General features: G+C 44.1%; 1 protein-coding gene and 1 long non-coding RNA gene across 4 annotated transcripts in view; one reads left to right on the top strand and one right to left on the bottom strand.

Moving 5' to 3' along the window:
• Window positions 1-4,314: 4,314 nt before the first annotated feature.
• Window positions 4,315-7,266, bottom strand: LOC107967971 (uncharacterized). Its single transcript, XR_001708840.3, has 2 exons — window positions 6,920-7,266; window positions 4,315-5,014 (listed from the first exon to the last, which is right to left on the bottom strand). It is a non-coding gene; the product is annotated as an uncharacterized LOC107967971 (long non-coding RNA).
• PCCA (propionyl-CoA carboxylase subunit alpha) overlaps window positions 7,081-23,909 on the top strand; it is a 446,563-nt gene continuing 429,734 nt past the window's right edge. For 2 of the 3 annotated variants that reach the window (XM_063792625.1, XM_063792626.1), the window contains exons 1-2: window positions 7,352-7,511; window positions 21,338-21,415. In XM_063792625.1, coding sequence (XP_063648695.1) covers window positions 7,407-7,511; window positions 21,338-21,415 — 183 coding nt within the window. In that variant the 5' untranslated portion in view covers window positions 7,352-7,406. Of the gene's footprint in view, window positions 7,512-21,337; window positions 21,416-23,909 lie in introns of all 3 variants that reach the window. The other variant, XM_001149000.7, reaches the window with a different exon arrangement.

Consider the following 23,909-nt stretch of genomic DNA (forward strand, 5'->3'; position numbering starts at 1 on the left):
AAAGTCCCACACCCTTATTAGGGAGGGATATATTAGCCAAGGCTGGAGCTATTATCTACATGAATATGGGGAACAAGTTACCCATTTGTTGTCCCCTACTTGAGGAGGGAATCAACCCTGAAGTCTGGGCATTGGAAGGACAATTTGGAAGGGCAAAAAATGCCTGCCCAGTCCAAATCAGGTTAAAAGATTCCCACCACTTTTCCTTATCAAAGGCAATATCCCTTAAGACCTGAAGCTCATAAAGGATTACAGAATATTGTTAAACATTTGAAAGCTCAAGACTTAGTGAGGAAATGCAGCAGTCCCTGCAACACCCCAATTCTAGGAGTACAAAAACCGAATGGTCAGTGGAGACTAGTGCAAGATCTTAGACTCATTAATGAGGCAGTAATTCCACTATATCCAGTTGTACCCAACCCCTATACCCTGCTCTTCAAATACCAGAGGAAGCAGAATGCTTCACGGTTCTGGACCTCAAGGATGCCTTCTTCTGTATTCCCCTGCATTCTGATTCCCAGTTCCTCTTTGCCTTTGAGGATCCCACAGACCACACATCCCACCTTACGTGGATGGTCTTGCCCCAAGGGTTTAGGGATAGCCCTCATCTGTTTGGTCAGGCCCTAGCCCAAGATCTAGGCCACTTCTCAAGTCCAGGCACTCTGGTCCTTCAATATGTGGATGATTTACTTTTGGCTACCAGTACAGAAGCCTCGTGCCAGCAGGCTACTCTAGATCTCTTGAACTTTCTAGCTAATCAAGGGTACAAGGTGTCTAGGTCAAAGGCCCAGCTTTGCCTACAGCAGGTTAAATATCAAGGCCTAATCTTAGCCAAAGGGACCAGGGCCCTCATCAAGCAACGAATACAGCCTATACTGGCTTATCCTTGCCCTAAGACATTAAAACAGTTGCGGGGGTTCCTTGGAATTACCGGCTTTTGCCGACTATGGATCCCTGGATACAGTGAGATAGCCAGGCCCCTCTATACTCTAATCAAGGACACCCAGAGGGCAAATACTCATCTAGTAGAATGGGAATCAGAGGCAGAAACAGCCTTCAAAACCTTAAAGCAGGCCCTAGTACAAGCTCCAGGTTTAAGCCTTCCCACAGGACAAAACTTCTCTTTATATGTCACAGAGAGAGCCGGGATAGCTCTTGGAGTCCTTACTCAGACTCATGGGACAACCCCACAACCAGTGGCACACCTAAGTAAGGAAATTGATGTAGTAGCAAAAGGCTGGCCTCACTGTTTAAGGGTAGTTGCCGCAGTGGCCGTCTTAGTGTCAGAGGCTATCAAAATAATACAAGGAAAGGATCTCATTGTCTGGACTACTCATGAAGTAAATGGCATACTAGGTGAAAAGGAAGTTTATGGCTATCAGACAAATGCCTACTTAGATACCAGGCGCTCTGCCTTGAGGGACCAGTGCTTCAAATACGCACGTGTGTGGCCTCCAACCCTTCCACTTTTCTCCCAGAAAAGTGGACTTAGAAGTCCCCTTCTAAGTCCTTCTAAGACTTAGAAGTCTCCCAGAAAAGGGGACTGAGAAGTCCCCTTAACTAATCCTGACCTTAACCTATATACCGATGGAAGTTCATTTGTGGAGAATGGGATACGAAGGGCAGGTTACGCCATAGTTAGTGAAGTAACCATACTTGAAAGCAAGCCTCTTCCCCCAAGGACCAGTGCCCAGTTAGCAGAACTAGTGGCACTTACCCGAGCCTTAGAACTGGGAAAGGGATAAAGAATAAATGTGTATACAGATAGCAAGTATGCCCATCTAATCCTACATGCCCATGCTGCAATATGGAAAGAGAGGGAGTTCCCAACCTCTGGGGGAACCCCCATCAAATACCACGAGGAAATTATAGAGTTATTGCACGCAGTGGAAAAACCCAAGGAGGTGGCAGTCTTACACTGACAAAGCCATCAAAATGGGAAGGAGAGGGGAGAACAGCAGCATAAGCGGCTGGCAGAGGTAGGGAAAGACCAGCAAGAATGAAAGAGAGAAAGAAAGTCAGAAAGAGAGACAGAGAGACAGAAACAGAGAGACAAAGAGAAGGAGTCAGAGAGAAAGAGGGACAGACACAGAAAGTCAGAGTCAGAAAGAGAGGAAGAGACAAAGAAGTCAAAGAGAAAGAGAGATGGAAGTAGTAAAGAAAAAACAGTGTATCCCATTCCTTTAAAAGCCAGGGTAAAGTTCTTTCTACCCAGACAAGGCATATTCTTCTTATGTGGAACATCGACCTATATCTGCCTCCTCACTAACTGGACAGGCACCTGCACCTTAGTCTTTCTAAGTCCCAACATTAACACTGCCCCAGGAAATTAGACCTTATCAGTACCCCTCAAAGCTCAAGTCAGTCAGCACAGAGCCATACAACTAATACCCCTACTTATAGGGTTAGGAATGGCTACTGCTACAGGAACCAGAATAGCCGGTTTATCTACTTCATTATCCTACTACCACACATTCTCAAAGGATTTCTCAGACATTCTGCAAGAAATAACGAAATCTATTCTTACTTTATAATCCCAAATAGACTCTTTGGCAGCAGTGACTCTCCAAAACCGCCAAGGCCTAGTCCTCCTCACTGCTGAAAAAGGAGGACTCTGCACCTTCTTAGGGGAAGAGTGTTGTTTTTACACTAACCAGTCGGGGATAGTATGAGGTGCCGCCTAGTATTTACAGGAAAAGGCTTCTGAAATCAGATGCCTTTCAAATTCTTATACCAACCTCTGGAGTTGGGCAACATGGCTTCTCCCCTTTCTAGGTCCTGTGGCAGCCATCTTGCTGTTACTCGCCTTTGGGCCCTGTATTTTTAACCTTCCTGTCAAATTTGTTTCCTCTAGAATCGAGGCCATCAAGCTACAGATGGTCTTACAAATGGACCCCCAAATCAGTTCAACTAACAACTTCTACCGAGGACCCCTGGACTGACCCACTGGCAGTTTCCCTGGCCTAGAGACCTCCCCTCTGGAGGACACTACAACTGCAGGGCCCCATCATCGCCCCTATACAGCAGGAAGTAGCTAGAGCGGTCATTGGCCAAATTCCCAACAGCAGTTGGGGTGTCCTATTTAGAGGGGGGATTGAGAGGTGACAGCGTGCTGGCAGTCCTCACAGCCCTCGCTCGCTCTCAGCACCTCCTCTGCCTGGGCTCCCACTTTGGCGGCACTTGAGGAGCCCTTCAGCCCACCGCTGAAATATCTTCAAATAAGGAAGAGGAACAGGCTATGACCTAATGCTTGCTTGGACTAGTATAAGCATGCCAGGGCAAATATTTATGCTAAATTGTGGGAGCTAGGAACATAAAGTACATTGATTTATTAAAGCTAGCAGATATTTAAGAATGTTAGCACAGGTCTTTGAATAAATTTTGCTTCTAAGAGAAGTTACTATTTATTCCTAATTAGATGGGGAGGAAAGTCTTTGAAGAAGAACCTCTACTTTACCATTTTTTTTTTTTTTTTTTGAGACAGAGTCTCCCTCAGTTGCCCAGGCTGGGGTGCAGCAGCGCGATCTCGGCTCACTGCAAGCTCCGCCTCCCGGGTTCACGCCATTCTCCTGCCTCAGCCTCCCGAGTAGCTGGGATTACAGGTGCCCGCCATCATGCCTGGCTAATTTTTTTGTATTTTTAGTAGAGATGGGGTTTCACCGTGTTAGCCAGGATGGCCTCGATCTCCTGACCTCGTGATCTGCCCATCTCGGCCTCCCAAAGTGCTGGGATTACAGGCGTGAGCCACTGCGCCCGGACTAATTTTTGTATTTTTAGTAGAGACAGGGTTTCCCCATGTTGGCCAGGCTGGTCTCAAACTCCTGCCCTAAGGTGATCTGCTCACCTGGGCCTCTCAAAGTGCTGGGGTGAGAGGTGTAAGCCACCGTGCCCGGCCATTCCTTATATTGTTAATGTATGTTTTTATTCTGAAAAAGGTTTTTTGTTGTTTATTTATTTATTTTTGAGACAGAGTCTCACTCTGTCGCCCAGGCTGGAGTGCACTGGTACAATCTTGGTTCACTGCAACCTCCGCCTCCTGGCTTGAAGATTTTCCTGCCTCAGCTTCCTGAGTAGCTGGGATCACAGGCACGTGCCACCATGTTTGGCTAATTTTTGTATTTTTTGTAGAGCTGGGGTTTCACCATGTCGGCCAGGCTGGTCTCAAACTCCTGACATCAGGTGATCTGCCCACCTCGGCCTTATAAACTGCTGTGATTATAGGCATAAGCTACTGTGTCTGGCCTAATTGTCCTCTACTAATACTGTATTAGGCTGGGAAGACTAACTGCTCTAGCAATCCTCAAGTCTCAATGGTGTAAGAAAATAAAAACTTTATTTTTTGCTCATGTCACAGTTCGGTGCAGGATAGTGAGAAGGATCTGCTCTCCTTTGCTACTGGAGACCCAGGCTGCTTCTGTGTAGTGCCTAGAAAAGTCTCAGCAGCTGAGAGGTGAAAAGGTTTGGAGGATTGCATGGAAGGTTTTATAAGCCAAGCCCAGGGGCTGTTGAATTTCATGTCCTCTCATATTTTATTGGCCAGAAATCAGGTATATTACCACATCGAACTGGAAAGGAGGCCAGGATATGCTGCCCAATAGGATGCTCCGAGCAGTGCACTCAGAAGAATGAACAGGTTTGGAGACAGTCCAACTCTGCTGTGTCCTCAACTTCCTTGGGGGTATTTTCCTTACGATCTATAACTTTTTTTTTTTTTTTTTTTTTTGAGATGGAGTCTTGGTCTGTCGCCCAGGCTGGAGTGCAATGGTGCAGTCTCAGCTCACTGAAACCTCTGCCTCCCGGGTTCAAGTGATTCTCCTGCCTCAGCCTACCGAGTAGCTGGGATTACAGGGGCCTGCCACCATGCCTGGCTAATGTTTGTATTTTTAGTAGAGATGGGGCTTCACCATGTTGGCCATGCTGGTCTCGAAGTGCTGACCTCGTGATCCGTCCGCCTCGGCCTCCCAAAGTGCTGGGATTACAGGCGTCAGCCACTGCTCCCGGCCACAATCTACAACTTTAAATGGAAAAGGCAAAGATAAATATTAGTCCTCTATCAGTAAGGACACACATGTAGCTGCTGTAATAAAGGCAAAACAAAAAAACACAATGCAATAACTTAAACAAGATACAGTATTTTTCTTGCTTGCATAAAAATCTGAACAAAGCGTTCCAGGGTTGACGTGGCGGCTCCACAGAATCAGGCACTAAAGGCTCCTGGTATATTGTTTTGTCTCCCCGATCACCTAACTTCCTTCTTATCATCTGAGATGACAACTTTACCTCCACTGTAGTGTCCACATTCTGGCAAACTGGAAAGAGGAGAAGGGCAAGTGGAAAGCAAGCCTTTCCCTTTAAAGGTATAACCCAAAAGTTGTCTATGTCACTTGTGCTTATGTCCCATTGGCCAAAACTTAGTAACCAAATCTTGGTAAGCACCCTTGCTGCAGTGGGAGTTGGGAAATGTAGATCTTTATTTAGGTAAGAAAGAAGAGGGCATGGAGGGCACAGTCCTTACATTCCAGACCTTAGTCATGGCGCTACACCTCGTTGTAAGGGAGGCTAGCTATTGCAGCCTTTCGCTGGGTGGCCATGTACCCAGCTAGATCTCAGGGGCACTCTTACTAAAGTAATGCATGGAGAATGGATAGCGTAAGAAGCAGTTTCTGCTACAAGTGACTTTCATAAAAAGAACTCCTATAAGAAAAACAAATAGGGCCTAAGGAAAACTAATCCAAAGGGTAAAACATGGGGAAAAGACAAAAAACAAAAGAAAAAAGAAAAGCAAGTTTCCCAGGTAGAAAATGAATGAAGACTGAGGTACATAAGTGAGAAGTCCTGTAAAATTGATAATCCTTTTCATTTTGTCACAAAAGTCCCTACTTACATTCTAAAATTCCATTAAATGTCACCTTTCTGATATCCCCATTTTATTTCTCTCTCTTTGGGCATTTACCATGCTGTAGTGTACTCTAGGCCATTCCTAGCTTTGTAACTCTCTCAAGGTGACTCTGCAGGAGATGCAAAGTAGTTAAGAGGAGAACCCCCAATACTGATGTGTTTATAGATGAGGTGGTCTGATGTCTTAGATTTGCTTTAAAATATTCCTGCACAAAATAAAAAGGGGAATAGATGAAACAAGATGGACAAAATGTTGATTCGTTGACGCGGTGTAATGGGTATCTGGGTGATCATAGTGCAATTTTATCTCTTTTGTATATATTTTAAAATTTCCATAATATAGCAAAACATGAGCCCAGTCCCTCAAGGCAGCCAGATTTGGGTTCAAACCCTAGTTTGACCTTTTACTCGCTGATTGACTTTACCCTGCTACAGTTTCAGTTTCTCCAAATGGAAATAATATATACTCCATTAAGGTTCTTGTAAACTCTCAAGTAAGAGGGAATCTGAGGCTCTAGCACACGGCCCGGCCCTTAATAGTTGCACTAATTTTTATTTTATTTTTCGAAACGGAGTTTGCTCTGTCACCCAGGCTGGAGTGTAGTGGCATGATCCGGCTCACTGCAACCTCCACCTCCAGGGTTCAAGCAATTCTCCTGCCTCAGCCTCCTCCCGAGTAACTGGGATTACAGGAGTGCGCCACCACGCCCAGCTAATTTTTGTATTTTTTAGTAGAGACGGGGTTTCGGCATGTTGTCCAGGCTGGTCTCCAACTCCTGACCTCAGGTTATCCTCCCGCCTCGGCCTCCCAGAGTGCTGGGATTACAGGCGTGAGCCACTGCGCCTGGCCAGTAGTTGTACTAACAAGGGTTTCTGCTTGCGAGCAACAAAGACTGACTCTAGTTGTGGCTAATTTCTTTCACACACACATATTAAGTGGCAGAGGTAGGACTTGAGCTCGGATCTCTGATTTCCAGTCCTAGAACTTTTTATGTGTTATTATAGTCGTTAAAAACCTTACCTGGATTTGTGCTTTGCAATTTACGCTTTCGAACATGTAGGAATGTAGTTTGGGCATTTGTCTGGAACTTCGGATTCTCGGGACTCCAGGGTGGCCAAGGCGCGGAAGTGACTCAATGACATTAACCGGCCTGGATGCACGTGGGTTGCTGAGCCTATGCTGGGAAGGTACGGGTTTGCCCGGTGCAGGCCGCCGGAACTCACGCGCGCCCCTGTCTCTCTCACTCCTGGGGTCGGCTCTGGCCGGTGGCCTCCAGCTCCGCTAGCGGCCGGACGCGCAGCCCGCCGACTAGCCCTCCAGGTCCTAGCGCGACTCCCGGATCCCGGATCCGGCGGATCTGGCCGACCACTCACCCTCCCCTTTACGCAAGTTAGGGGGCGGGGCATCGGGTTTCTGGCTCGTGATTTGCCGGAGCTCCTGCGCTCCCCTTCTCCACCCCCTCCGGCTGTGTGAGAGGTCAGCAGAGGGGCGGTCTGCGGAGACAACAATGGCGGGGTTCTGGGTCGGGACAGCACCGCTGGTCGCTGCCGGACGGCGTGGGCGGTGGCCGCCGCAGCAGCTGATGCTGAGCGCGGCGCTGCGGACCCTGAAGGTGAGGAGCAACGGGGCCTCGCGGGTCCGGGCTTCACTGGGCTTCTAGCCGTGCCGCCTCTGGGCGGCTGGCGCCGGGAGAGCGCTGGCTGGGTCCGGCTGCCCCCGCGCCCCGGTTCCGCCTCAGCTACACCGCTTGCTCTCCTCCCTCCCGGAGTTCGCGTGGCAGCGGGCTCAGGAGGCATCCCTCGTTGCAGCTGATCCTCGCGGGGATCCTGCGGAGCAGAGAGGCCTAGGGCAGAGGCAGTTGGGTGCCCGCACGCCCTCCGAGGCGGCTGATGGCTTTGGGCAGGCATATTGCCCGAGGTCTGCTTCCAGGGCCCCGCGGCATTGGCTTTGTCTTAAGCTTTCCAGGGTGTCTTTTTAGGTGTCCTTATAGTTTCCGTGTTCTGTTGCCTCTTTCCAGCATTTTTGAAGGGACACTGTGAACTGTTGCTTAAGTAGTGTTAGGGTTGTGAGTTTGTCTTATCTTTTAAAGTATTATACCATGTCAGGACTGCCAATAGATTTTACGTTTCATTTGAAAGCCTGTTTTAATTGTATGACACCCCAGTCTACTGTGTACCAAATGCATCCCGTGAACTTACTTTCCTTTTCGGTATAGTGGTGAGCCTGATTTTGGCACTGTTCTAAACACATTTCATGACTGTTCTGTATACCTAGGCTGTCATGATGGCAGATTGACAAACAGGTTGGAGTGCTTGTGTGTGCTTCTGAGCTCTGTCTCCAGTCAATGTCGAGTCTGTCGTTAATTCTGGGGCACAGACCACCTAACCTACTTTATAAGGTTTGTTGAGGCACTTGAACACATTCTTTAAAATGAAGGTCCCCTGAAAACCATCTGTCAGCTGGTTCAGTGTGCTTGTTAAACTTCCTTTTAAAAAATAATTATTAAAACATTGCCACATAACTTGATTTATAGTCATTGAATTTTAGACGTTGAAGACACTTTAGAGACGACCTGCCCCATCCTACTCTTTAAAGAGGAGGGAACCGAGCCCCAGGTGGGCAGTATGAGAGCTGGAGCTTATCGACATGGAAGTGAGTGGCACCTATGTTTGTTTTGTGTCCAATTCGGCGTGCGGACTTTCACTGTTTTCTGTGTTCCCGTACAGTTTAGTGTTCTTTAATCTTTATCATTCTGTTCAGCTGTGTTGGCCACTTCAATTGCAACTGTAAGACTTATGCATTTACATAGGAGGCAACTTAGTATGGTGGAAAGTGTGGGCTTTGGGGTCAGGCGCATGAGGCTTTGTATATTGGACAAGTCTCTTCCTTGGGCGTCAGCTTCGTCCTTGTAGCTATTTTTTTCAACAAATATTTACTGAATATCTCCTGTCTTCCACTTCTGGGGAATGAATATGGTTTCTGCTTTCTTAGAAATTTTAGTCTAGTAGGGAGACTGTAACAAGTGTAAAATGGTATTAGGGGAGATGCCCGGGTGCTATAAGAAAATAAAATAGAGGGATTTGACCAAGCCAAGATTTTGAATTCTGTGTCCTAGATACTGTTCTGTTGCTTTGCTTGAACTAATTTATTCAATCTCACAACAGTCGTATGTCCCCCATTTCCAGAAGATGAAAGTGAGGCACTGAGTGTTAATGTGACTTGCTCGAAGCTATAGTGCCAATAAGTGGCAAACAGGATTTAGAACTCCAGAACCTGTGCTCTTAATCATACTATACTACCTACGGTAAGGGAGTGTTTTCCTTTGGAACTGAAAATTGAGACAAGTTTTGAAGGATGAAGTGACCTTCTCTAACAAACAGAGGAGATGAATGTTATAGGTGAGAGAGCAGTGTATGCAAAGGTCCTGTGGCCAGAGGGAATGACAGGTTAGAAGAACTGAAAAAAGCCTACAGAGGCTCAGATGCAGAGAGTAGATGGTGTTGGGGAAGCTGGCAGGAGTCAGACCATGCTGGCTCCTATAGATCACATTATGAGGTTTGGTGTTTGTCTTAGAGCAGTGGGAAGACATTGATGTTGGAGGTGGGAGGGATGACACTGACATTTTAGATTGGAGAGGCTGAGAGGAAGGCTGTTACTGTACTTACTGTTGTACACTTGTTATACACTTACTGTGTAATACATAAGCTTTGATGATTCTTACCTGGTTTTTTCCTTTTAATGTGTTGGCAGAGACTGCATCTTGTCTATTTCTGTGTTCTTAGTACAATGTTTGACACAATAGGTGCTGAATGTGTAACAATAGAGTAGCATTATGTTTGTGCCGGTAAAGAATTCCTCCTTGGGGTGGGAAGCATCTCTGAAGTTCACTATCACTCTGGGGGAACTTGAGCTGCTGCTTAGCTTCTCTCTGCGCTTCTCTTCTATGAACTTGAAATATGCTCTACTGAGTCTGTTTGAAGCTGAATCTTTTGAAGATTTTAACCCCTCCCATCCCTCCCTCCACCTCTGCAAACCTTTTGGTTGGTTGAAAAGCAGCCAGCTAACTCTAGGGTCTAGTCTAGAGAATTCTGACCATTCTTTTAGCCAGTCAACAGTGTTTATTTATTTTTAGGGTATATGTAGAGTTCACCTTTTAGTCTTATTTGTTTTGTGTATCAGCTTTTTAAGCACATTCTGTTTTAATGCCTAGTTTTTTCTTCTGCGTAAATGTTTTCAGTGGCTCTAGGATGTTGGTTTTATGGTAATTGCTATAGTTATTATTGAACTCTTATATGCCTTGCATGATTTTTCTTTGCTTTTCTTTTTTTTGAGATGGGGTCTCGCTCTGTTGCCAGGCTGGAGTGCAGTGGCGCGATCTCAGCTCACTGTAACCTCCACCTCCTGGGTTCAAGTGATTCCCTTGCCTCAGCCTCCCAAGTGGCTGGGACTACAGGCGCACGCCACCACCACCGGCTAATTTTTTTTTGTATTTTAGTAGAGATGGGGTTTCACCATGTTGGCCACCTCGATCTTCTGACCTCTTGATCCACTGCCTTGGCCTCCCAAAGTGCTTGGAATTACAGGCATGAGCCACCGAGCCCAACGGTGTGATTTTTCATGTATCTTTTATCCTTATAACAACTAGGTAAAAAATCCCAATTTTACAGTAGAGGAAACAAAGCTCAGGGCAGTTAAGTAGTTGCTTAAAAGCACAATTGGCTGAAGTAGAATTTGAACCTTAGATAATATGATTCTGAAGGCTTTCTTTTCTTTCTTCCTTTTTTTTTTTTGAGATGGGGTCTGGCTCTGTTGACCAGGCTGGAGTGCAGTGGCATGATCTTGGCCTACTGCAGCCTCTGCCTCCTGGGCTCAAGCCATCCTCCCATCTCAGCCTCCCAAGTAGGTGGGACCACAGGCACGTACGACCACACCTGGCTATTTTTTAATTTTAATTTTTATTTTTTGTAGAGATGGGGTTTTGCTATGTTGCCCAGGCTGGTCTCAAACTCCTGAACTCAAGCAATCCACCCACCTCAGCTTGCTTTTCTAATTACAAATTGTCTCATTTGAATCATGGTCTCATTGTGTGATGCATTCATGAAATTTGAATGTTTAAGCCCTATGTTACTTGACATCCATTATTTTCTTTTGTAATCAGTAAATATGGAAAAGAATGTTTAGGCTTATATGAATGCTTTAGAATTGCCTGGAGGTTAATCTTTCCAACATGCTGATAAATTTCTGACAAATCATTTGGGAAAAGAAATTTCTGAGATTATTACAGAAACTAGTTTCTGGTGTAAAAAAATGTTTATAGACATTTATATATTTATACATCTACCATTTGGATTTTATTCTGTTCCTGAGAGGTTCAGAACAGAGGTAAAAACTGCTCTAGTCCTTTTCTAAGAGGAAAAGATGTGACATTTTTGATGAAGAGTGAGGGAAAAGGATTTGTTTAAATGATTCCAAACTTTAAAAAATGTAGGTGGGAGAACAAGGATGAAAAAGGAATTTGGGAAGAAACACTTTTTCGGTGGGGCTGGAAACATAGTGTTTCATTGTAGGTATCTGGAGTTAGATGCCCGCAGGAGCCATGCTGAGGTGCTGGGTATCAGTGGCTGGCTTTTGGGCCAGGGATACGAGGCTAGAGTTAGAGTTAGAACTGTGAGCCCTGAAGGATATAGTGAGTCAGTTAATATTTAATTGAATAAATGCTTCGTCTTATAACCCTAAATTAGGATTTGGAAGAAGGAAGAAGAGACAAGAGGAGTTAGAGGTATGGTTTGAGAGGAGCCAATGTAGTGTAGTGTTACCAAACCTAGGAAAGAAATTTCAAGAAGTAGTTAGCATTCATTCATTCATTCATTTGTCTAGAAATCTAGCTCTTTACTCAGAAAGTGTTTGTGGAGCATTTTCTAAGTTCCAGGTACTATGGCACGTACAGAGGAGAGAAAAAGAAATTAAAACATATTCCCTAACTATGTCCCAGGTGCAGAGAGGCTAAGGAATAAAAGATTGATGAGGCCAGGTGTGGTAGCTCACGCCTGCAATCCCAACCCTTTGGGAGGCCAAAGTGGGAGGATTTCTTGAGCTCAGGAGTTTGAGACCAGCCTAGGCAACATAGTGATACCACCCCCATCCCCGGCTATCTCTACAAAATAAAATAAAATAAAATAAAAATTAGCTGGGTGTGGTGGCACGTGCCTGTGGTTCTAGGTACTTGGGAGGCTGAGGAGGGAGGATCACTTGAGCCCAGGAGGTCAAGGCTGCAGTGAGCTGTGATCACACCAATGTACTACAGCCTGGGTGATACAGCAAGACCCTGTCTCAAAAAAAAGTCTGGGCACGATGGCTCATGCCTGTAATCCCAGCACTTTGGGAGGCCAAGGCAGGCAGATCACCTGAGGTCAGGAGTTCAAGACCAGCCTGACCAACATGGAGAAGTCCCGTCTCTACTAAAAATACAAAATTAGCCGGGCATGGTGGCGCATGCCTGTAATCTCAGCTACTTGGGAGGCTGAGGCAGGAGAATCACTTGAACCCAGGAGGTGGAGGTTGCAGTGAGCCGAGATTGCACCACTGCTCTCCAGCCTGGGCAACAAGAGCGAAAATCTGTCTCAAAAAAAAAAAAAAAAAAAAAAAGATTTGTGAAAGAATTTGAAAAGATCTTTGATCTTTAATGAGAATAATTTTAGTAGCATGGTAAAGTGTTATATACAAAAAATACTGCTTTTGACAACGCTCTTAAATAGTTGAAGCAAAATTATATTTTTTGAAAGATAAGCATATTGCATAACTTTCAAAAATTAGTTTCTTTATTTTAAATGCCTATTGACATTTTCGTTAGAAAAAACCCCACAAACTGATGGGATCAACCTAATAAGATCAAAATAAAAGTGAATTTAAAGAATGTTGGAAGATACAGTTTTGTGATTTCATTCACAAAACCTAATACAGCATCCATGTGGCATACTCTCTTTGGTATTGTTTGTTTGTTTTTGAGATAGAGTCTCATGTTGTCCAGGCTGGAGTTCAGTGGTGTGATCTCCGCTCACGGCAACCTCTGCCTCCGGGGTTCAAGTGGTTCTCCTGCCTCAGCCTCCTGAGTAGCTGGGATTACAGGCATGTGCCACCATGCCCAGCTAATTTTTATATTTTTAGTAGAGACGGGGTTTCACCATGTTGGCCTGGCTGGTCTCGAACTCTTGACCTCAATTGATCCGCCTGCCTCGGCCTCCCAAAGTGCTGGGATTACAGATGTGAGCCACCGTGCTTGCCCTCTCTTTGGTATTATTTATTCAAGAAACCTTTGGTTTCCTAGAGCTGCTGTACAAATGACCATGGACCTGGTGGCTTAAAACAACAAATTCATTCTCCCGCAGTACTAAAGGCCTGAAGTCTGAAATCAAGGCATGAGCAGGGCCATGCTTCGCCTGAAGGCTCTAGGGGAGAATCCTTTCTTGCCTCTTTGAGCTTCTGGTGGCTGCATTCATTCCTTGGCTTGTGGCTGCATCACTCCAGTCTCTGCCTCTGTCTTCACATGGCTGCCTTCTCCTCCTCCTTCTTGTGCGTCTTTCCCTCTCATTCTTTTATAAAGACACTTTTCATTGGATTTAGGGCCATGACAAGATCTAGGATGATTTCATCTCAAGATCCTTCACTTTGTTGTATTGGCAAAGACCCTTTATCACAGGTTCCAGGACGTGGACACATCATTTTAGGGGCTATCGTTCAATACACCTACACGTAGTATGTGTCAGACACTACTTAGAGCTGGGAATATAATCGTGACTGTTTCAGCTCCCATTGTGGTTACATTTGAGTAAGGAGACTGTGCTCGTATAAATAGAAAAGTTCAGAGAGTGAGAAGTGCTCTTGAAGGAAAAAGATAGGTTAATGGGATAGAGAGTGGTAGTGGTGCTGAGTTGGGGATGTTACCTAATGAGACCATGGGGGACATTTCTGAGCATGTGGCATTTGGACAGGAAACTGAGCCAGCCAGCCATGTGACTATATGGGGGCCTAGCATTGCAGACCAAGGAGTGCCAGGGCAAAAGCTCTGAGGGGAGATTGCATTTGGCATAATTAAGGGATGAATGTGGCTGCTGTGGTTGGAGTGAACTGAATGAGGGGGTGATCTTAGGAGATGAGGGAGGAGGAGTGGGTAGGCGGGACAGAGTCATCAGGGGCTTGTATTTGGAATTTAGTAATGAGAGTCCAGTTGGAGGCATTTAAGCACATTGAATTTATGTTTGGAAAAGACGTTTGTGACTAGTATGTAGCGAATGTCTTAGTAGGGGTGGGAGTAGGATTGGGGACTGGGGTGGGAAGAGTGGAAACAGAGAGACCCATCAGGAAGCTGTTGTAGAAGACCAAGCTAGAGATGATGGTAACTTGCGCTAGGGCACTGGAGTTGCTGAGAACTGGTCAGACTTGGAATGTATTTTGGAGCTAGAGCCAGTATCTTGCTGTGGGGTTTGAAGGCAGATACAGACGTACCTCATATCTTGGCTTTATTGGCCCTGCAGATACTGCTTTTTTTTGTTTTGTTTTTACAGATTGAGGGTTTGTGGCAACCCTGCTTTGAGCAACTGTATTGGTGTCATCTTTCCAATAGCACATACTTACTTAGTGTCTCTGTGGAACATTTTGATAATTTTTTCATTATTACTATGTCTGTTATGGTGATCTGTGATCAGTGATCTTTGATATTCTTATTGTAAATATTTTGGGGTGCCGTGAACCACGCCCATATAAGTTGGAGACACATAATTGATAAATGTGTGAGTTTTGACTTCTCCAAGCAGTTATTCCCCTATGTCTCTCCCTCTCCTCAGGCTTCCCTATTCTCTGAGATACAACAATATTGAAATTAGGCCAATTAATAATCTTCTAAGCGTTCTAGTGAAAGGAAGAGTCACACATCTCTCACTTTGAATCAAAAACTAGAAATCATTAAGCTTAGTGAGGAAGGCCTGTCAAAAGCCAAGATAGACTGAAAGTTGGGCCTCTTGTGCCAAATTGTGAATGCAAAGGAAAAGTTCTGGAAGGAAATTAAAAGTGCTACTCCAGTGAGCACACAACTGATTAAAAAAAGTGAAACAGCTTTATTGCTGATATGGCGAAAGCTTTAGTGGTTTGGATAGAAGATCAAACCAGCCACAACATTTCCTTAAGCCATAGCCTAATCCAGCGCAAGGTCCTCGCTTCAGTTCTGCGAAGGCTGAGAGAGGTGAGGATGCTGCAGAAGAAAACTTGGAAGCAGAGGTTGGTTCATGGGGTTTAAGAAAAGAAGTGAGGCCGGGCGCAGTGGTTCACACCTGTAATCCCAGTACTTTGGGAGGCTGAGGCGAGTGGATCACAAGGTCAAGAGATTGAGACCATTCTGGCTAACATGGTGAAGGATCAGATGATTGTTAGCATTTTTGAGCAATAACTGTTTTGAACAATAATTAATTGGACCTGAACCTACAGTATCTGTAAGGTATGTACAAACAGGGAAAGGAAGGAATTAAGAGTGACTTTTGAAGGGTAGACACACAAGGTCGCTATTGTGTGATTTTGTGTTTATATGCAGTCTCCAGAATAGACTGATCCATGAAGACAGAAAGTAGATTAGTGGTTGCCCAGGGCCTGGAGGAGAGGGGATGGGAGTGACTGCGCATAGTTAAGGGTTGTCTTTTTGGGGTGATAAAAAATGTCCTGGAATCAGTAGCCATCATGGTTCCATGCCTTGTGGATATACTAAAAACCACGGAGTTGTATACTTTTTTAAAAGGGTGAATTTTATGGTATGTGAATTACATCTCAATTAAAAAATAAAAGAATGGTCCGGGCGCAGTGGCTCACACCTGTAATCCCAGCACTTTGGGAGGCCGAGGCAGGTGGATCACCTGAGGTCGGGAGTTCGAGACCAGCCTGACCAACATGAAGAAACCCCATCTCTACTAAAAATACAAAATTAGCCGGGAATGGTGGCACATGCCTGTAATCCCAGCTACTCGGGAGGCTGAGACAGGAGAATTGCTTGAACTTGGGAGGCAGAGGTTGCAGTGAGCCAAGATGGCACCACTGCACTCCAGCCTGGCGACAGAGTGAGACTCCATCTCAAAAAACAAACAAACACAAATCTTCGAATACTTACGTTAACAAAGTAAAGCAAAGAGGCCAAGGTGGGAGGATCGCTTGAGGCCAGCAGTTCAAGACCAGCCTGGGGAAAATAGTGAGAACCCCCCTGCCGCCCAGTCTCTACAAAAAATAAAAAAATTAGTGGGGCATGGTGACATGCATCCATAGTCCCAGCTATTCAGGAGGCTGAGGTGGGAGGATTGCTTGAATGCAGGAGTTCAAGGCTGCAGTGAGCTGTGATCCTATCACTACACTTCAGTCTGGGCAACATAGTGAGATCCTGTCTCAAAAAAAAAAAGTACAGTGAAGCTAGGTGTGGTGGCAGGGATGTGTAGTCTCAGCTACTTAGGAGGCTGAGGTGGGAAGATCATTTAAGCCTAGGAGTTAGAGGCTGCCATGGGCTATAATTGTGCCTGTGAGTAGTCACTGCAGTCCAGCCTGGGCAAACATAGTGAGACCCCCATCTCTTAAAAAAACAAAAAAAGTAAAATAAGGTGAAATTAATATATTTTACTTAATATATTCAAATATTCAAAGTATTATTTGAATATGTAAATGTAAAAATTAACTAATGAGGTCTTTTACATTTTCTGGGTACTAAGTTTTCAAAATCCAGTGTGTAGTTTACTCTTAGAGCACATCTGAATGTGGCTCGTGGCTGCCATATTGGATGGAACAGCTCTAGGGCACAGATTGTGCTACTAATCAAGTCCCACCTTGAGGTGCTGGGACTGGCCTTTTGAATGCAGTGTTAGTCAGCCCTTGGCCAGGCAGGGTCGGGGGAGCTCTCAGGCTTGATGGAGAGCTGTATAGTTGAGGAACATGATCGAGATGAGGGTGCAGGTGTGAGCCGTTAGTTGTCAACACAGCAGTTAGAGAGGATCTGAGTGGCCACTGACAACATCTGCTTTAGCGGGATGGAGAAGAATGGCCTGGCGGAAGAGTCAAGGGTGGGATGATGGAGCTCTAGAGTTGACATGTATAGTTTCCTGGTGCTTGAGCTTAGTACAGAGGCAGAGCCCAGAGAATCTTGAGTCTTGAACATCTCTCTCAAATATTAGGTGTTCAACTTGGCTTTTGGCAGACACTGAAGATTGGAATGGTCTCTAAGATCCTGAAGACTAAATAGTCTATTTGAAAGAAAAGCTGTGCTTCCAGGAAAAAGCCAGACCTAATTAAGTGTCTTCAGAGAAGGGCATGCGCTCTGTTACAATGCACGATGAAATACCGTGTCCTAATACATGGATAAGACCTTCACCTGGAATTTTAGAGATGAAGCAAGATGAAGTAAACTAATGTTTACTTTGACCTTGGTGAGATCATTTTATAGCTCCATTAACCCAGTTTTGAGGATAGTTTCTTCTTTGAAGCAGAATGCATTCTGATAATGAATTTATCTCATAATGAGTTATTTAGTATTATTCATCTGAATGCTACTGTGGGTATGTTAACAACAGTAGTTTTGGTTTTGGCAGAAATAGTGTTCAGATTGTTCTTTAAGATATTTGCCAGTGGATTTACCAGTTTTAACTGCCACGTGAGGCCACATCTTGCTTATGAAAGTAGGTGCTATCTAATCTTTTTTTTTTTCTTTTTTTTTTTTTTTATTATACTTTAAGTTTTAGGGTACATGTGCACATTGTGCAGGTTAGTTACATATGTATACATGTGCCATGCTGGTGCGCTGCACCCACTAACTCGTCATCTAGCATTAGGTATATCTCCCAATGCTATCCCTCCCCCCTCCCCCCTTTTTTTTTTTTTTTGAGATGGAGTCTTGCTCTGTCACCCAGACTGGAGTGCAGTGGCGTGATCTCGGCTCACTACAACCTCTGCCTCCCGGGTTCACGCCATTCTCCCGCCTCAGTCTCCCGAGTAGCTGGGACTACAGGCGCCTGCCACCACACCCGGCTAATTTTTTGTATTTTTGGTAGAGACAGGGTTTCACTGTGTTAGCCAGGATGGTCTCAATCTCCTGACCTTGTGATCCACCTGCCTCGGCCTCTCAAAGTGCTGGGATTACAGGCGTGAGCCACTGTGCCCAGCTGGTGCTATCTAATCTTAAGAAAGGATTTTTTTCCAGCCACTGCAAACAGGATTTGTTTCCCTGTTTGCAGTGGCTGGAAGGCATGCATCCAGTTTGTCTAAAAGCCTACCATTTCCCCCGCTTTTTGTCTAAGTTATTGTGTGCTGATGATAATATATGCAAGACTGCTAGCCATGTTAGACATTCTCATTTAATCCTCATAGCAGCATTATGACCTAGATAAGTACTATTATTATCCCCAGTGTACAAATGAAGAAACTTTCTATGTATCTAGGAAATGTCAGAGCCCAGATTTGAATCCAGGTCAGAATCTGAGTCTAGACCAGAACTCTTATTGACTATATTATTCTCTAATGGTAATTCCCAAGTGGTTCTGGTATAATTTTAAGAAAGAAGGTGACAGTTACATATTTGGATTTAGTTTTCATGTAAAACCTTACATTTTTTGGCACTTTACGGTTTATAAAAACTCATTTGATCCTTTTAACAACTCCCTAGGAAATCAGGGAGGTGTCATCACCTACATTTTGTAGATGGAAACGGGGGCCCAGAGAAATGATTAGCTCAATGACTCACAGCTGAGAGTTGACCCAAGTCTTGTGACTCTGAGGGTCAATGCCACTTCCTATGTGCCAAGCCATTTGCAGGCATTTCTTTTCTATTTGTGGAAAATACAGGAAATCATTATTCCTGTGGGAGAGAACCAATGGCAATATGTTATTGGGGAGTCATTCTGCACACCCTGACCTTTCTCATTTTGGCTGTGATTGGCTAGCCTTTATAAACAGAATTGATTAAAGTTCTTTCTCAGAACCTTTGTTGCTAGGAAATACCTTACAAAGAATTTTGGACTGGGCGTGTAGCCAGTTTGTTACATGCTTAACAAAAACAACAAACGTTAAAATTCTGTGTAGAGGTCCAAATTAGCAGACTTCTACAAACGTTTTCCTTCATTTAGAAAATAAACTTTATGTTGTGGCTTTACACAAATGGTCTGAGTGTTGACCTGATTCTTCATTTTTGACCTTCCATGAATGTCTCCCAGGAGGAAACAGGAACAGAGCCTTTATGGGGCTGACTCCAAACCAGTTCAGACTTGTCGTGGGAATGGTTCACATTGGTAGTTGTTCTGTTATAGTTGTGTTTGCTTGTACGAGTTCTACTTCTTCTTCTTTTTTTTTTTTTTTGTTGAGACAGTGTTTCGCTCTTTTTGCCCAGGCTGGAGTGCAACGGTACAAACTTGGCTCACTGCAACCTCAGCTCACTGCAACCTCCGCCTCCCGGGTTCAAGCGATTCTCCTGCCTCAGCCATCCGAGTAGCTGGGATTACGGGCATGCACCACCATGCCCAGCTAATTTTGTATTTTTAGTAGAGATGGGGTTTCTCCATGTTGGTCAGGCTGGTCTCGAACTCCCAACCTCAAGTGATCTGCCTGCCTCAGCCTCCCAAAGTGTTGGGATTACAGGCATGAGCCACCGTGCCCGGCCCGAGTTCTACTTCTGGTTACTGGGTAACCGGGAGGCATCTATGCTTTTTACAGCTTTAGGCCACATTATTACAAGTTCACATGTGTGCAAGCTCTGTGGAACAACATCATATCTTTGAGTAGATATTAGTGTTTATGTGGGAATTGCCACTGTTTTTCTTATCTAGAAATAAAAAATTTCAGAAAGCTCTTGACCAATCTGTGGTTAAATCTTATAACCATTACAGCCTCAGCCTGTGACCTTTGAAAAGTTAAAGTCCTTGGGACTCAACTTTGTCATGAAATTGGGGATAATACTCTTGTAACTCACAGTTATGCTTGAAGGAATATATGAGAGATAGTCTTGATCTTTAATAGGGACACAGTAATAATTTCCCGTTCACAGTTCCTTCTTGTTCTTGGTCTTTTACTTGGTAAAGGTTTTATTTTATAAACTATATCTTTTACCTCCACTTTTATACAGAGATTACATTTTTTAAATTAATTAAATAGTTAATTAATTTTTTCTGAGGAGTTTCGCTTTTGTTGCCCAGGCTGGAGTGCAATGGCAGGATCTAGGCTCACAGCAACCTCCACCTCCTGGGTTCAAGCAATTCTACCTCAGCCTCCTGAGTAGCTGGGACTACAGGTGTGTGCCACCATGCCCCGCTAATTTTTTTGTGTGTGTTTTTAGTAGAGACGGGGTTTCGCCATTTTGGCCAGTCTGGTCGCAAACTCCTGACCTCAGGTGATCCACCTGCCTTGACCTCCCAAAGTGCTAGGATTACAGGCATGAGCCATGGTGCCCGACTCTTTAAAAAATAGTTGTACAAATTTTTCAGTTCATTTAAAAATGTTGCTATAAAAACATTTTGTTTCTTATTTGAGTCGTTATCATCTTAGAAAGTTCTAAGAGGTGGTACCTGTTGGTTGCCTTTTGCTGATTTTTTTCCTCCATTTTTTTCCATCTAGCTTTAACAGTGACTACTGGGAAGTTCTCTCTCTGTCTCTCTGTCTGTCTCTCTGTATCTCTCTATCTCTTTTCTTTTTCTCCTTTCTTTTCTCTCTTTTCAGTGGGGTCTTGCTCTGTTGCCCAGGCTGGAGTACAGTGGTGTGATCTTGGCTCACTGCCACCTCAAACTCTGGGGCTCAAGTAATACTCCCACCTCTGCCTCCTGAGTAGCTGGGATTCCAGGCTGTACCACCGTGCCTGGCTTAGTCACTTTTCTTAATGTTTTTAAGCGTTAAGATACGCTTTCTTCACAAACAGTTCAATGAATGAGAAATATCCTTGATTACTGGTATTGCTTTTTCATATTTATCAGCCAAACCACTTTTGTACCAGAAAATGTGAAATAAGAAATCATGCTGAAGACATCAGCAAATATAAAAAGAATATTTTATTATGTTCTGGCCACTGTTAAATTTGAAGCTCCTTGAGACCAAAACTCTCGTTTTGTGTTTTTAAAAGTTCTGTGTGGTCTGTGACATTTCTGACCCTGCTCTATCCTTTTGAATGATCAGAAAGGCTTTCTTCAAATTTGCTTGGCCCCTCGACAATTCTTGTTTTGCTTTTCTGGAGATCGTTTTGATGCTTTTGGTTTCTCTTACATACCAAGGGGCTGTGTCTGTAGATATGATTTCCCTTTTGTAATTATAATTATGGTATATTGCCTAGAACTACATTTATTGATCAGACACGTTCGCTAGAACCTAACTGGAAGAAATATCCTGAAAAAATGTTCTAAAGCCCATCAAGTATTTGCAATTTATTTTGCTTTCCTTTTTTTGTAGCATGTTCCGTACTATTCAAGACAGTGCTTAATGGTGTCCCGTAATCTTGGTTCAGTGGGATATGATCCTAATGAAAAAGTAAGTATTTAAAAGATATTCTCAACAACTAACTTATCATGGTTTTACTTTCTCGTCTCCACACTGTGTTCAGTGGACAGATGAGATTTTGTTAAGGCTGTGTGGTCATTGATCACTCTAGCATTGTGTGTTTCTATAGGTGCTCAGTCTTTAGGTATTCTGTTTTTCATTGTGGGCCACAGTCTGAATCTTTTTAATTTTGTATTTATATCTTTAGCAAAAATCGAATGCATTTACAATGTGTTTCCTTTGTTTCCAGCAGAATAACTAAGAAAACATTTGTTCTTAAAGACTGGGCATTTGAGAGATTTAATTAAACTATTGAGTTTTTCTTTCATTTACTTAATACTTTTTTTTTTTTTTGAGATGGAGTCACGCTCTGTCACCCAGGCTGGAGTGCAGTGGTGTGATCTAGGCTCACTGCAACCTACGCCTCTGGGGTTCAAACAATTCTCCCACCTCAGCCTCCTGAGTAGCTGGGATTACAGGCGCCCACCACTGCACCTGGCTAACATTTATATTTTTAGTAGAGATGGGGTTTCACCATGTTGGCCAGGATGGTCTCGAACTCCTGACCTCAGGTGATCCACCTGCCTCAGCCTCCCAAAGTGCTGGGATTTCAGGCATGAGCCACCGTGCACCTGGCCTCATTTACTTAATATTTATATTATTTATTTATTTATTTGTGAGATGGAGTCTTGCTCTTTTGCCCAGGCTGGAGTACAGTGGTGTGATCTTAGCTCACTGCAACCTCCGCCTCCCGGCTTCAAGAGATTCTCCTGTCTCAGCCTCCTGAGTAGCTGGGATTACAGGTGCGCCCCACCACGCCCGTCTAATTTTTGTGTTTGTAGTAGAGACAGGGTTTCACCATGTTGGCCAGGCTGGTCTCAAACTCCTGACCTCAGGTCATCCGCCTGCCTCGGGCTCCCAAAGTGCTGGGATTACAGGTGTGAGCCACTGTGCCCAGCCTATATGATTCATTTAGATTGAAGGTAATTTTGTGTATTATACATTTCAGGACAAGGGGTTTCTAATTAAAATGCTATTACAATAATGTTTGAGCCTTGTAGGGACTAGAAGAAGTGATTGGAAATAAAATATGGTTTCATGTCTTCATGGCAATGAAGGCATCGAAGTGGGCGGGAGTTTTGGTTAAGAAGGGATTGTTCAAGGTGAGTGTCATCAAAATACAACTGACAGGAATGATTATTTGAGAATGACATGTCTGAGGTATCTTCTGAATCATGTGCTGAAGTGCGCAATACTGCTTTCCAGATTCTTTTGAATCTGGAGGCCTGGAGGAAGAAAGAGTCTACATATCTTCAGTTCAGTAGAAATACAATGTGAAACACAGTTGCAGGGTGATATGGTTTGGCTCTGTCCCCATCCAAATCTCATCTCGACCTGTAATCCCCATGTGTTGAGGGAGGGAGGTGATTGGATCATGGGGGCAGTTTCTTCCATGTTTTTCTCATGATAGTGAGTTGGTTCTCACAGGATCTTAAGATCTTACAAGTGTTGGGAAGTTCCTCCTTTGCACTACTCTCCCCTGCTGCCTTGTGAAGAAGGGGCCTGCTTTCCTTCTGCCATGATTGTAAGTTTCCTGAAGCCTCCCCAGCCATGCGGAACTGGGAGTCAATTAAACCTTTGTTTATAAATTACCTAGTCTTGGGTAGTATCTTCATAGCAATGTAAAAACCAATTAATACACAGGGCAAATGTAATTTTCAATTTTATTTTTTATTTTTTATTTTTGAGATGGAGTCTTGCTCTGTCACCCAGGCTGTAGTGCAGTGGTGTGATCTTGGCTCACTGCAACCTCCACCTCCCAGGTTCAAGCAATTCTCTTGCCTCAGCCTCCCGAGTAGCTGGGATTACAGGTGTACGTCACCATGCCCGGCTAATTTTTGTATTTTTAGTAGAGACAGGGTTTTACCATGTTGGGCAGGCTGGTCTCGAACTCCTGACCTCAAATGTCTTCCTGCCTCAGCCTCCCAAAGTGTTGGGATTACAGGCATGAGCCACTGCACTTGGCCAATTTTCTATTTTCTAATAGCCACATTAAAAAAAAGTAAACAGGCAACATTAATAATATCTCAATATCTAAAATGTTATTTAAGTACATAATCAGTATAAAAAGTATTAACAAGACACCTTAGATTCTTTTTTTTGGGCCCTAAGTCTTCTAAATCCAGTGTATATTTTATACCTCTGGCATATCTCAGTTTGATTAGCCACATTTGAAGAGCCCAATAACCTCATGTGGCCAGTGGCTACTATATTGGATAGTGCAGGTCTATTGAATTAGTTATGATAAACTCCCTGTTATGAAAGCTGTAGTTTAATTTAAAATCTTCATCATAGGTGATATGCTTTGGGGTTCATGTATCCATGTGTTGTATTCCAATCTCGAAGTAATCAGCTATCCTAAGTGGCTACACTCTTAAGAGTAATTAACTAACATTTGTTGAAGAGGCCACATTATAGAGGGGTG

The sequence above is a fragment of the Pan troglodytes genome, chromosome 14 (genome assembly GCF_028858775.2).
Source record: "Pan troglodytes isolate AG18354 chromosome 14, NHGRI_mPanTro3-v2.0_pri, whole genome shotgun sequence".
Classification (NCBI taxonomy): Eukaryota; Metazoa; Chordata; class Mammalia; order Primates; family Hominidae; genus Pan; species Pan troglodytes.